This window comes from Malaclemys terrapin, chromosome 14, assembly GCF_027887155.1.
Source record: "Malaclemys terrapin pileata isolate rMalTer1 chromosome 14, rMalTer1.hap1, whole genome shotgun sequence".
Lineage (NCBI taxonomy): Eukaryota > Metazoa > Chordata > Testudines > Emydidae > Malaclemys > Malaclemys terrapin.
In genome coordinates, this window is record NC_071518.1 from 30,134,307 (window position 1) to 30,149,260 (window position 14,954).

The window sequence follows — 14,954 nt, forward strand, 5'->3', positions numbered from 1 at the left end:
TTGCATTATAGCTGCTTTTTTTTTTTTGCTGTTGAACTGTAATGAATTGTCTCATAATCTATTCCATCTTCTTGCCATTAGCAGGCTTTGAATGTTCACAAATAGGAGCAAAGAACTCATTTTCCAGAGGTTTAATCACACAAAGAGCAAATGCCTAATTCTCTAAATGAAATGGTCTGTGATCACTGAAGCAGAGATTTAATATATCACGGCAAATTAGGTAGATTTTAATAAATTACTTATCTCTCTGAATACTTTACATATGCTTATGAAGAAACATAGTCTGTTTGCAAACAGTGAAAACCCACAGCCTATAAAATCCTTTGAAGAAAATGACAAATAAAGTAAATTAAAAAATGAAATGCATTATATCCTAGTTCTCCAGAGACAATCCTTTTGCTGCATTGATTCACAGCTCCATTAAAAATATCAATTAAATCTTTCATTGAGATTGGTTAAAAGCTAGAAAATTAACTTTCCAAGCTCCTTTCTAGCCACTGGTTATCCAGATACAAGGATCATTGTATGTGTTTGATGTAAGTTTTAAAAGTGATCAAAAAACCACTTGCCTGTCCCTACAGCTCAAACTAAGCGGAACAGAATCTGATTGATTCTTTTATATTTTCTTTCTGTGCTTTGATAGCTGTTGGTTGAAACTGTAAATCTCTTTTACTGTATATGAAAATTGAGTCCACCCTCCCCCTCCTTCAAATCATGGTAATCATAAACAACTACTTATAATGTTAGTAGAAGGGCAAAAGTTATTTTTAAAAAAGCTTGCAGTAATTTAATAAGTCTTGCGACTAGCCTCATTCTTTATATTTAATTGATAGAAACTGCACGCATCAAAGAAAACGCATACTGAGATTTAATGTGCATAAAATGGATATTAGCATTTTAAAGAGGCAGATTAACACATTAATCCAAGTAATTTTCATATATTGCTTCTAATAAAATCTTCACAGTATAAAATTCTTAATGAGGCTAATCACAGGCATTGCATTTAGTGGGGTGATTAGGGATAACATAAAAGTATTTTTAATCAGTTTTCTAAGGCTTAAGCTTTTTTATTAAAAATTAAAAATTCAACTTGCATTTTTATTACTGTTTTATGTAAGAAAAAATGTTGAAAATGCAAATAAAGCACATCATTCAATCATGTAGGTATTAATTATTTACAAGACGTTGTCCATTGTAGAGGGAGTCTTAGCCTTAGGGGGAAATATAAAAACAAACAGACTGAAAAGTATACAAAACTTTACAACTATAAATCAAGCATCCTTTTCATATAAATTATACATTAAATATACTGTAGTAATTACAAAAATCTCATCTACGAAGAGCTATCAAGCATGTATTTACACTGGGAGAAGAAGCATCTGTAGGCACACTTTTCTTTCATGCCTCCTAGTCATCTTTGTGTTCCTCATAGACTGAGCGCAGAGCATGGAGGGCCTCCACTGTTACTTTGAGCTTTCCAATTACTGCACTATCATCTTGTGAATCGAAAACTAGAAAGAAAACATCAGACAACAATATTAGCAATTTAATTTAGTTTTTGTGTTACAATAATTTCACTTTCACATTTGGGAAGATTAAAAGGCACCCATACAAGGTTAAAAAAATAGCTGTCAGTTCTAGTGCTCAATCCTGCAAGATGCTGAGTACTATCCACCCAACTGAAGTGAGGGGGAGGAGATGGTGTTCTGCACCTTACAGGATTGAGACCTTCCAACAGTAGGATGGAGGAATACTTTAAATTCCACCTCAATAATGATTGGTGCAAGGTTTAATTTTCAAGCTAAGAAAGCAGAATTTATTATATACCTTCCCAAACTGTTTGTTCATTTTTCATAGTAAATAAATATCACACGAGGAAATGTATACATTTAGGGTTTGATCCTGCTCTTGCTGAAGTCAATGACTGTGTTGCCATCAATTTCAGTAGCAGTAGAATCAGACCCTTGTTATCTATGCATTAGTACACAAGCAGATTTGAAGGGTGAATTGTCTAGGTTCTAGCCAGCTGTGTGCATGATTGGGGCTTGAATTGTGCAGTTAAGATATTAATATACAGATGACAAGTTGATGTTGTCTGGGTGAAGCACAATATGATTTTGACTCCAGGCTTCTTGGATGCTGTAGACAAGTGTAGACAAAGACATTATTCCCCCTTACCTGGTGAAGCGTGTCCAGATAACACATTTTTAAAACATTGACATCTTTGTCTTTACTGGGTGCTTAAATGGTGTTGAAAAACTTGACATTTAGCCAACACACTTTAAAAGAGAGGTATAGGACCAGCAGGAAAATGTCCTGACCCATGTGGTAGGCGGAGACCACCTTCAGGAGGAACGAAGGATGTGGGCGAAGCTGGATCTTATTCTTATGGAACACCATGTACGGGGGCTTGGAGGTCAGGGCCCTGAGTTCCGAGACCCGCCTAGCCAACGTGATCGCTACCAGGAAGGCTACCCTTCCACAAAAGGTGCGACCAGGAGCACGTAGCTAGCGGCTCAAATGGGGGGGCCGTCAGTTGGGCAAGCACCAAGTTCAGGTCCCAGGTGGGACAGGGGGCCTAACGTATGGGAAGAGACAATCCTTAAAGAATCGGCCAGTCATGGCATGGAAGAATACCATGTGCCCCTGCACCAGTGGGTGGAAGGCCGATATGGCCGCCAAGTGCACCCTGACGGACGAGGGCGCCAGGCCCTGTGCTCTAAGGTGAAGGAGGAACTGAGGGTGGGGGGGAGCACGTGGCACCCCTTATACCGTGCCATGGAGGCGCCACTCCAGGGACCGCTGGGGCGCTCCCCTACGGGTACTGCTAAGGGAAAAACTTCCGACACCGGTGCACGTGGCGAGCACACACACCTATTGTGGAATAGACATGAGCAATCACTCAAAAAAGAACCAACATTTGGCCCTTTGACACCACAGAAATGCTATAATTGCCTACAATGGATAGATAGCTATTTGTAGTAGGATATTATTGACAAAAATGTTGAATATAAAATTAATAAGTTCAGAGGCTTTATTAGCATTTAAAGAAATACTCTGCTTGTACAAAAGATAAAAATATACTAGTGAGTAATTAGGCCTACCAGTCTCAGGTTTTGTAAACTGATTAATCTAATAACACTTTACTAGTAATACTGTTCAGATTTTTTCCAAACCAGGGACTGTGTAACTCTTAGTGAGAAGATAATACTAATTATATTAAGTTCTTTAAGTTTTAGGCAATACTATTTCTTTTCAGGAATAAGTTGTATGTGCAGCTGAATTGTGACAATTTATTAAAGTGATGCTGTATGGTTCAATATTATAACAATAATTAAATAATTAAGTATGAAACCTCTCAGAGCAGAGAAGAAAAACTCTAGTAAAATTTTGAAATGAACGGATGTCAAAATTTAAAACTAAGAACTCTGCTAAACTTACCATCAATATCTTGCTCAATTATGTCTTTTTCTTTCTGAAAAATCTCGGTTAGACTGACGTAAGCAAAGCCAATGTCTTCACACTCAAGATCTTGTTCATCTTCTGGAGGGTCACTAACCACTGTAAATCGTATGCTGAGAAAAAAACAAAAATTCTCACTCTTTAAATGATCCATAACACCCAAGCACTTGGGGACTAAATCCAGACAATAAAACAAACAAATATAAAGGCAGAGCATATCTAGAAATTCCCAATTTAGCATATAAAACAACTCTTGATCAGTGGTTCTCAACCAGGGGTACACGTACCCCAGGGGGTATGCAGAGGTATTCCAGGGGTACATCAACTCATCTAGATATTTGCCTAGTTTTACAACAGGTTACATAAAAAGCATTAGCAAACTCAGTACAAACTAAAATTTCATACGACTTGGTTATATTGCTCTATATATTATAGACTGAAATGGAAGTATAATATTTATATTCCAATTTATTTATTTTATAATCATATGGTAAAAATGAGAAAGTAAGCAATTTTTCAGTAATAGTGTGCTGAGACACTTTTGTATTTTTATGTCTGATTTTGTAAGCAAGTAGTTTTTAAGTGAGGTGAAACTTGGGATATCCAAGATAAAACAGATTCCTGAAAGGGGTACAGTTGTCTGGAAAGGTTGAAAGCTACTGCTTTTAATTAGTGCTTCTCAACACTTTCCATAGCAGGACTCAATTTTTCATAGCACATCATTCAGGTACACCTCCACTGCCTTCCCAGCTGGCTGAAATATGCCTCTCCTCCTCCAATTAGCAATATGGGAAGTACTGGTCATTTGTGACCCCAAGTTGAGATCCCCTGTTTTAGATTAAATACATTTTTTCATAAGGTGACACCCAATTGTTGTTCACATGGTAATATATTAAGAGAGGCAGAAATGTCTACAGGACAGAACATAGCTCTCAGAGCCAGGAACTTCTAAATTCTTAGCTCATATCATTCAATCACTTCACCATTTTATAAATTAGGAAACTGAGGTACAGAAGTGATTATTCCCATATAACTCTCAGAGCTTTTTATGAGAGCACTCATGTATGTATAATGCTTTGAAAATGTAAATCACTATTGTGCTTTTTACTGTGATGACCTTTATTTGCAATTTGTTTGAAATGGCAAATAAACTTTGTCTTCGGGTGGAGGGGGAACCTGGAATAATCAATTTCCATGTTATGTTTTTAATCTTGGCTGGCATATGTATCCTTCAGGCTAAAAATGATTCATTAAATATCATCAGAATTTTGCTGGTTAAATCTTTCTGTACTACAGAAAGCCATCAAGCAGAAGATCTGCTGCTTTACTTCAGTGTTATACCACATAATAAACTTTAGCCACACAACAAAATGCAAAGGTCACTCATTCTCTTGGCATTATACTGAATCATGATAAATAGATGGTAGAGATACAGGGGCTGGGCAAACCAAATAATAAATCAGCCATATAGCAGAAATACTAGCCATATTCAGTGAAGCAGTAAATCAACTGCAAAATATTCAGCTGTAAGATATTTGGGAATTTCATCTGTAATAGTTACTAGAAGAGAATATTCTAGCTAAGAAAACCACCGCCATTTCTTGTTCCAAAACAACAACAAAAGTTAGAATCCAAAGCCTGCTGCCCCAGAATAACATCTTTGTAATGGAGTGTTATGTATTTGGTGTTCAAAGCTGGATAATAACTAAATCCAGCAGTCATGTATAAATACACAGCAAGTGCATCTCCATATGGATTTCCGGCATTCATTAATTTGAGTCCTTCGTTAGTTACCACGGTCAGTAAAGAGTGATTCTTGTCTTAATCAATAATGCTATGATAATTTCATAAGGTACAAAGACACTTATTACAATTTAAATAGAAGAAAATCAGTTCTGATCTTCTCTTTACCTGTCCTCATGCTGTTGCAGCTGCATGCACTCAATGCCTGATACATACCTGCCAAACGTTTTGCCTATTCAGTTGCCTTTTGCTGTGCCCTACCCAGGGCCGGCTCTAGGTTTTTTGCCGCCCCGAGCAAAAAAACCCCTCTGAGAGCACAACTGACGAAGCAAAAAAAAAAAAAGGGGGGGGGGTGGGACGACGGTGGCCGGAGTGCGGCCCCTGGAATTGTGCTGCCCATGTGCTTGGTTTGCTGGTGCCTAGAGCCGGTACTGGCCCTACCTCCCCATCCCTGTCCTTTTGCCATGTCCTGTTATTAACATCCATAAAAGAAAAAAAATCTTAATTTCCCTTTTTCTCCTCTGCTCTTATGCTGCTGCCCTCATTCCCCTGCCAAATATAGTTAATATTTTATCCCCATCACTGTGTACCCACTGTATGTTTAAAAAAAAATCTAAAGATAGTGTATTTGGTAAGACCTCTGAACACAATTATTATCTAATCTAAATAAGGGAATACTTGCCCATCCCTAATGTCTAAGCCCAACAGCTATACAAAATATTTGCATATCTTCTGCAAACTTAAATTTCAGTCACTGCATCCAAGTATTACTTTCCTTCTAAACATATAATTGTAGTCTTCTGTTGGAGCTGACTTCAATTAGTGGCTTGTGCAGTGGCCAAAAACACTGGGACTGACCAAATGACAGGAATTCAGAGCTAACTACTCTTTTGATATATCTTGGCAATGTTGTTTAAACCATGAATCCTTGTAAACTTTACCACGTAAAATTTTGTTCAATAACCATGATCCAAAATGAGAAAATCAAGTTATACAAAATCCAGGCCTATTAGAGATGATACCTTAAACAAAAAATAAACAAATCCTCCTAAAAGCCCTTAACAGTATTAGTAACCACTGCAACATGCTTTTATAGTGTTGTATTTCAGCTGCTATAACTAATAAATATTTAGTTCACTTACTTAAATGCCTGTTTTTAGCTAACAACGAACATAAGAAAATAAGAAAAAAGGGGGGGGGGGACAAAAAAGAAAAATACCTCAGAAACTACATTAAGAAGGCAGAAGATCTGGCAGATTACGATGGATACAACTCTAAAATCTTTGGCATTGCACTAAGCAACAGGTGCAAATAAATAAAAAAAAACAAAAAGCAAAAAAGGAAATAATTCTTGGATACAAAAGAGAAGTATCGAACGTCAAAGAAAACTATTTAAACTCTCTAAAAGACAAAGGCGTGTTTGGAATACCGTGCACTTATTCTTAAAAGCACAGAATGCAGCCAAAGTGATTCAGCAACTATGGTTACTCAAAAACTTGGAGAAATCAGTTATGTGATTGGGATGGTGAAGATAGAGGAGGGAATTGTGAACCAGCACAGTCCTTACCTCACTGTGGCACAGAATACACAGTGGCCAAACTCAATCTTTGTAGGGTTCTTTTTTATTGGAAGTTAAAATAGCAAAAACACAATATAGCGATAAGATTTCTTATCCATGTGAGGCTGTTCCTAGTGTTTCCCTCTAGGTCAGGGGTTCTCAAACAGGAGGTCGGGACTCCCCAGGGAGTCACGAGGTTATTACATGAGGGTCGTGAGCTGTCAGCCTCCAACTCAAACCCAGCATTTATAATGGTGTTAAATATATAAAAAAGTGATTTTAATTTATAAGGGAGGGTCGCACTCACAGGCTTGCTATGTGAAAGGGGTCACCAGTACAAAAGTTTGAGAACCACTGCTCTAGGTTCTCTCTCACAGACTCTAGTTCCCTCTGCCCAGAGAACCACTCCCTACATTCCCTTTCTGTGGTTTAGTAGGCTAATCTGCAGTACTACCAATGAGTCAGCAGCAACCAGTCAGCATTTCCAGGTAGGGTCCACTACCTGCTAACAGAGTAGGCAAAGACTTTGCCACCTTATCAAAGGTACCATTGAGAAATAATTTATAAAAAATCCAAGGGAATAGAGTGGATACCTAAACAAACCTTGTATGCCAATGGAGGTCAGAGGGATAAAGGAATTCTAAACAGAATTTCTTTAAACAGTGAGTACTCCATATACAGGACTACCATTGGCAGCAAGAGGAAATTAATACATTTTATTATTAATTATTTTTCTGAGACCCAATTCCACAGTGCTAAGCACTATACAAACCTATGAAAAAAAGCTAGCTCTTGCCCCAAAGAGCTTACATTCTGCATATAAGACAAGAGACAACAGGTAGAGACAACTTACCGACAAGGGTTTTTGGGGTGTGGGGGTAGTGGGAAGAGAAAAAGGTAACAATGAGACAATTATTGTAAGTGTAATGGACTGTGATCAATGGGTGCCAGCTACTTAACAACTGTTGAGTGATTTGAAGACTTCATGGCAGAGAGAGATTTCAATTACAACAAGGAATACAAAAAGTGTACAGTGCTCATTTTATATTATTTTTTATTACAAACATTTGCACTGTAAAAATGATAAACAAAAGAAATAATATTTTTCAATTTACCACAGACAAGTACTGTAGGTGCAATCTCTTTATCATGAAAGTGCAACTTACAAATGTAGTTTACTGGTTACATAACTGCACTCAAAAACAAAACAATGTAAAACTTTAGAGCCTACAAGTCCACTCAGTCCTACTTCTTGTTCAGCCAATCGCTAAGACAAACAAGTTTGTTTACATTTAAGGGAGATAATGCTGCCCACTTCTTAATTACAATGTCACCAGAAAGCGAGAACAGGCATTCACATGGCACTGTTGTAGCTGGCGTCGTGAGACATTTACATGCCAGATACACTAAAGATTCATATGCCTCTTGGTGATTTGGCCATCATTCCAGAGACATGCTTCCATGCTGATGACGCTTGTTAAAAAAGTAATGCGTTAATTAAATTTATGACTGAACTCGTTGGGGGAGAATTGTATGTCTCCTACTCTGTTTTACCTGCATTCTGCCATATATCTCATGTTATAGTAGTCTCGGATGATGACCCTGCACATGTTGTTCGTTTTAAGAACACTTTCACTGCAAATTTGACAAAACACAAAGAAAATACCAATGTGAACTTTCTAAAGATAGCTATAGCACTCGACCCAAGATGTAAGAATCTGAAGTGCCTTCCAAAATCTGAGAGGGAGAAGGTGCAGAGCATGCTTTCAGAAGTCTTAAAAGAGCAACACTTTGATGTGGAAACTACAGAACCTGAACCACCAAAAAAGAACATCAACCTTTTGTTGGTGGCATCTGAGTCAGACGATGAAAATGAAATGCATCAGTCCGCTCTGGATTGTTATCGAGCAGAACCCATCATCAGTATGGATGCATGTCCTCTGGAATGGTTGTTGAAGCATCAAGAGACATATGAATCTTTAGCATATCTGGTATGTAAATATCTTGCGACACCGGCTACAACAGTGCCATGCAAACGCCTGTTCTCACTTTCAGGTGACATTGTAAACAAGAAGTAGCATTATCTTCTGCAAATGTAAACAAACTTGTTTGTCTGAGCGACTGGCTGAACAAGAAATAGGACTGAGTGGACTTGCAGGCTCTGAAGTTTTACATTGTTTTGTTTTTGAATGCAGGTTTTTTTTGTACATAATTCTACATTTGTAAGTTCAACTTTCATGATAAAGAGATTGCATTACAGTACTTGTATTAGGTGAATTAAAAATACTATTTCTTTTGTTTTTTACAGTGCAAATATTTGTAATAAAAAATAAATATAAAGTGAGCCCTGTACACTTTGTATTCTGTGTTGTAATTGAAATCAATATATTTGAAAATGTAGAAAACATCCAAAAATATTTAAATAAATGGTATCCTATTATTGTTTAACAGCGCGATTAATCATGATTAATTTTTTTAATCGCTTGACAGCCCTAATGTATTTTAATAAATAATAACTGGTGAATTTAATAAAATAAAAATCAAAGCAGCGGCAAGTGGAGAGAGGTCATATCTTTTATTGGACCCACTTCTTTTGGTGGAAGAGGCACACTTTCGAGCTTGTCTCTTTCACCAACAGAAGTGGGTCTAATAAAAGATACTGCCTCTCCTATCTTGTCTCTAATATCCTGGAACCAACATGGCTACAACACTGCACACAAAATCAAAATAGATATTCACTTATTTAGCACTTTTATCCATGCTTTCAAAAAGTTTGACAAACATTAATGAAGTAGGGCCTCACAATACTTGTGTAAGGAAGATAAGTAGAAATAGAGGCTCAGAGAGGTTAAGTGACTTTCCCAAGGTTATACAATATGTCTGTGGGGAAAATGCAGGCGACTTGAGTCTTCTGACTGAGTTCTATGGTGTAGTGACAAAGCCTTTTCCTGATAAAAAATGAAGAGTTTTCTGGAGAGAGTTAGTGGGGCCTCATAAGAAGGAAAACTGTGTGGTACTCCACAATTGCTAACCCAAATGTGATTCCAGGAATGGCCCCCATGTCCTCAGATTACCTATTGCTCATATGTTAAATATAAAGCATTCTATTTAGCTGCATATTTTCTTATTGGTTGATAAGTATAAAGTGGCATACGCTGAATGCCAAAAATCACTGCAAGTTTCTGACAATAAAGCCATTTATTTAAGTATAAAGCCAAAATGAACCACAGGAACGAAGTTTTCTACATGAAGAAGTGGAAAAGTAGGAAAAATGGAGAACACTTGAGTTAATTTTAAAACATTATTTCCTAACGAACAGCCAGAATATATGTCTTTTGAATATATGAACTGCCGTGTTAAATTGCATTTGTTTACCTGTAAATACAGACCGTCAAAGGAACATGAAGATACAATGTGAAATTTATTATTTTCAGTAGCACTTTAATCAGATTTGGTCACACCACAAAAGTTGGCTTTGCAGCTTATTACCAAATATGTTATATTAAAAATCTATGAAAATATCAATGTCAATGAGATTTAATCCATGTATTTATACTGTAGATGTGGCTTTAGAGAGTACTTTAACTTTTAAAGTGATCCAGAAGATCAAACACCAATAGCAACAGCATTTGGCTTCCAATACCGTAGAACCTGAGTTACAAACACCAGAGTTACAAACTGACTGGTCAACCACATACTTGGAACCAGAAGTACACAATCAGGCAGCAGCAGAGACCAAAAAAAAAAAAAAAAAGCAAACACATTACAGTACTATGTGAAATCTAAACTACTAAAATAATAAAGGGAAAGTTTAAAAGAAAGACACACTGTTCTTTACGAAAATGATAATGGATGAGAGTGGAGATATGCTATTTATCAGACTAATTTCACATGTAAGAATATATTTACCAGGAATGTGTGTGGATCTTCTCATGAAGACCTAAAGATTTCTGAATTTCATCTCTTTTTTACTTCTTTCCATCTCTCAAAGGGCTTTTATTACCGTGATTTTCCTCCCAGAAGAGCAAAACTGGATATGTCGACCATCTTGGCCATATATTTATGGAGGTTCTAATATAGCACCCTATCACTGTAGTATTTAAGTGTCCTTACAATGTCACTTCATCAGTGTTGCATATGATAGGGTAAGATTTGAAAAGCTGCACAAGGTGGATCTCTCCCCACCAAACCTGAATTTGTACTCCCGTCATAGAACTGCATTTATAACAACACCAAAATGTTTTCCATGACCATGTGCAGCCAATTTTGACTGATATTTATATTCATAATCATTTGATTTCCTAAACTTTAAAGCATTAGTTTAGTTCCTGTTTCAGCTAAAAAAGCCCGGATGTTATTATATAAGGCCTTGTGATAGCAAACGTGTTGAGGAAGCAGCTAAGCCAGTTTTAAAACGAGCAAAGTCCAAAACCAAAGGCGTTTGGGGAGGATCATGCCATGGGTTTCCTCTCTCCTAGCGGTCCCATTGTTGGAACAGGACAGGAGACTGGACTAGTAGCAAGCCTCTTGTCCTCATGTTGAGTCAGTGCAGAATTCAAATATCTCCATAGTCCAGGGCTCTAAGCTATGATAAATGTCCCACCAATACAAAATAAATTTAAGTGAAAGTGAGCACAAAGAGAAGGGTTTTTTGTTACGGTGAGAATGCCATTGCTGTTTCTACTGCCTTTTGTTATTCATACTGGCTATGAGCTGTTCTGCAAGATGGCTCAGGTGCTGCTTGGCAAATGTCTGAAATGAATATAATTATTATATTTGGCCTACATAAAATAGTTATTTGCAGCACTGCATGTACTCTTGGTAGAAAAAAACAAGACTGTTTTCAGTGCTGTAGGATTCTCTAGTATACTGTGTTCTCCAACTTGCTAATTTACATCATAAAACTGAATCCCTTTGCTTATTTGTTGAAATGAAAAATTATTTGTATTTTGGAAGGTCAAAGTGCTTTTGATGTGATATTTCCATGCTCTTATGGGATCTGCTTCCTGTCCGATTTAATTCAAAATTGACTTCTGGCCAAGGGATGGAACTCAATTTTAAAGTTAAATGGAAGAAAGAGAGACAACTATCTTATTACTAAACTCTGCCCTTACATGTCACTGGGTATCTGTGAATATGTAAATAATTAAATGACCCCATACTTCAAACACAATTAGCAGGTATTCCACTATCCTGTAAATGGCATGGATCTTCACATCAATGGGTCCTCTAAATTTGTGATGGCTGGCCTCCAATAAGTATTGTTGAGTTTTTTGTTTGTTTTTAGTAAAAACAAATCATATGTATGCTAATATCCAAAGAAGTTTGGACCTGAACAAACATAGTAAATGACAGTTAGCGCTGGTACAATTAATTTACGCTCAAACTTTGTCATTTATGTAGCTAACAGCAGTCTGCTACATGAACTTATACACAGCTTTAGACTAAATTCAGGACTCAAGACACCCTGTGGATTTCCTACACTCGCTAGAATACTTGGAGATCAGCAAGCAATGAATGGATTATCTTAATTCATAAATGCACTTTTAAATCTGTCACAGATATAACATTGATAATATTCATTTACTTAACTTTCCCAGAACATTGTGTGCTGAACAAAATGTGACACAATAGAAATTGTTTTTACGAACAGTGAGAGAGGATTGCATTGTTTCAAGGCACATGAAAAACCACTCAGTGAAGGACAGGCATGTCACCACATCAAAGTTTAGGTGGCTGACAAGCCAGTGTGACACATGCAATTCATGTCACTGGAAGGCATATCACATGCCATAAAATGTAAAATAGTATAGTAGAGCCACAGATCTGCTTTATATTGCAGTCAACTATAATATGCAGTTATAACATACTACTGGGAAGTTAAATCAATCTTAAGCTATCCTGAGTTGGTGTTAAGTTCTAACAACTTCTCATAGATATTTCTTCAACAAGAAATTGTTACAAGGTATGCCATGTCACAGACTGTATGCATGTATTTACAAAGATTTTGTTTGGTGTGTTTCACCACCAACATTTACCTGCCAGTATTCAACTCTGATTCTTGAAGTACAGACTTTAGGAATTCTCTCCTTGCATGGTTATTCACCTTATCCACGTGAATCACTGGAAAGCAAATCAAAAACCCCAAATTAATATGATAATTAGTTATAAACTAAAATTAGAATAATCTTGGTTTTGGTATTTAGAGGGAAAAAAATGAGAAAAAACAAGTTTCCTTCCTCAGTGCTTCCTAAGAAATGCAACAATGAAAGCGAGAATTAAATCTAAACAGTCATGTGATCTAATGACATGTCACTGCCACCTTTATGTGCACAATGTCAGAAAAGATAGAAGCAGCATCTAAGTTTGCCACATGGCTGTCATTTTCTCTTAACAGCTCTGGCAGTCATGACTGTAAAAGCCAGTGGTCTTTATTGCTTTGTATATGAGAGGATTTACTGCATTTTCTTTCACCCAAGAAGCTAGTGATAATGATAATGTATGGCAGAATGCTTGTCCCTTCTGACAGCCTCAGTAATTTAATCCTCCTCTCCTGCCACAACACGCAATAAGAGAGGCATCTAGACCAGTGGATTGAGGAAAGCCACAGCCTGATGTTTATTTAAATAAAAAAAAAAAAAAAAAAAAGCTGTATTGCTTCAGTTTAAAAACACACCCATCACTTAAATTTTTTGTACCACTGAAGTGACTGACAGTAAAACCATGATGAGAAAATTACAAAAAGGGTTTTAGAAAACTCCATATGAAGGTTTCTGGCATGGACTTCCTTCATTGGAAAGGGGGCTCTTTCTTAGGACATAGTAACAGTCTACAAGAATTAGAAGAGTGGTTTCGGGCTAATATTGCCTTAACGTTGTTACAGAATTTTACCAAGGAACCATCTTCTCTTAGAGTCTAGCCCCTTCATTAATTTATTTTGAAACCAAAATGTATCCCACCATTAACCAGGAAATCAGAAGTTCTGTATCCTCTTCATCTACTAACGTAACTACATTTTGTCCACATAATCAACTCTTCACTCCTCAGAGACAAAGGCTTCTGATCTGTGTAAGTCTCATAAAAACTTTGGAAGATTTCATTAATCTTTTCCATTCTATTGTCAATTCCCTAGAAGGTTTATATAAAGCAAAGATAACATTCTTCAGACCTGCTATCATTTATCTTATTTCCTTACCACTTTCTTGTCTTCTCAGCATTCTTATAGCAATATTTTCCATCCCTATGAAATATAAATGCTGTTTCCTTGTTATCAATGTTTGTCAACTAAACCTGATCTTTTGTATTGTCCTGAAAATAAATTTTAGGTGAAATTTAGAGTCAAATCTCAATGTACCTACCAGGTAAAGCCTACGAACAAAATGTGGGCTTTACCTGGAGCCTCAAAATGTTCCCCCTATTTTTCAGACTGTATGAAATAAAAGCTAGGTTCACTCTGAAATGTGTACTTTGACGTGGCATTCATATAGTTAGCAGACACTAATTTTATTCTAAATGTTTCACCTGAATTGAAAAGTCTGTGTGAATAAACTGCTTATTATGGCTCAGATCACCCCCTCTTGTGAAAGAAAAACTGTAGGAAGAAGCCTGAGATGAAGAAGAGGTGATTAAGTTTTCCTCGCACTATTGCCTTACCTGGGATGGTTTGGGGGGCTGTAGAGTTTGGAAGCACTCATGGATTTTTAGGAAGATTTACTTGCAGAGCCTGTCCCAAAAGACAGCTACATAGGGAACTTTCAGTGACATAATGCAGCTCTAAACCTCCAACCAAGATTTCCATGCCAAAATCTAAGAGATTTGCTTCCCTCCCTGTCCTCTGAGTTCAGCAGAGCTCCATTTATGGGGAGCTACAGAGAATTACCGATAGGAGTACTACCCTGCTTCTGCCTAGAAATGGGGAATTCATTTTGTGGATTGGCTCTTCCATGCACTAATCAACTGAGATTATCTAAGATATTATTCTTTTACAAGATTTGTTTTTACTAATTGTAAAGCTACTCTGCAACTATCTCATAATGAAATCACAAATGTTAAGGTGGTGATGTAAGTGTTAAATAATTAAAATAACTGTTCCTTATTAACCAAAGATTCCAACAGATCATTTATGTCAGCTAAGACATAACATCATTTAAAAAACAAAAACGTAACACTGCTTCAGTTATAAATAAAATAA

General features: G+C 36.8%; 1 protein-coding gene across 1 annotated transcript in view; it reads right to left on the reverse strand.

Moving 5' to 3' along the window:
• Window positions 1–845: 845 nt before the first annotated feature.
• Window positions 846–14,954, reverse strand: part of RPGRIP1L (RPGRIP1 like) — a 126,747-nt gene continuing 112,638 nt past the window's right edge. Inside the window, exons 24-26 of the mRNA XM_054048740.1 lie at window positions 12,802–12,886; window positions 3,442–3,575; window positions 846–1,511 (exon numbers count right to left, since the gene is read on the reverse strand). Of these exons, the coding sequence (XP_053904715.1) occupies window positions 1,408–1,511; window positions 3,442–3,575; window positions 12,802–12,886 (323 nt within the window). The 3' untranslated portion in view covers window positions 846–1,407. The remainder of the gene's footprint in view (window positions 1,512–3,441; window positions 3,576–12,801; window positions 12,887–14,954) is intronic.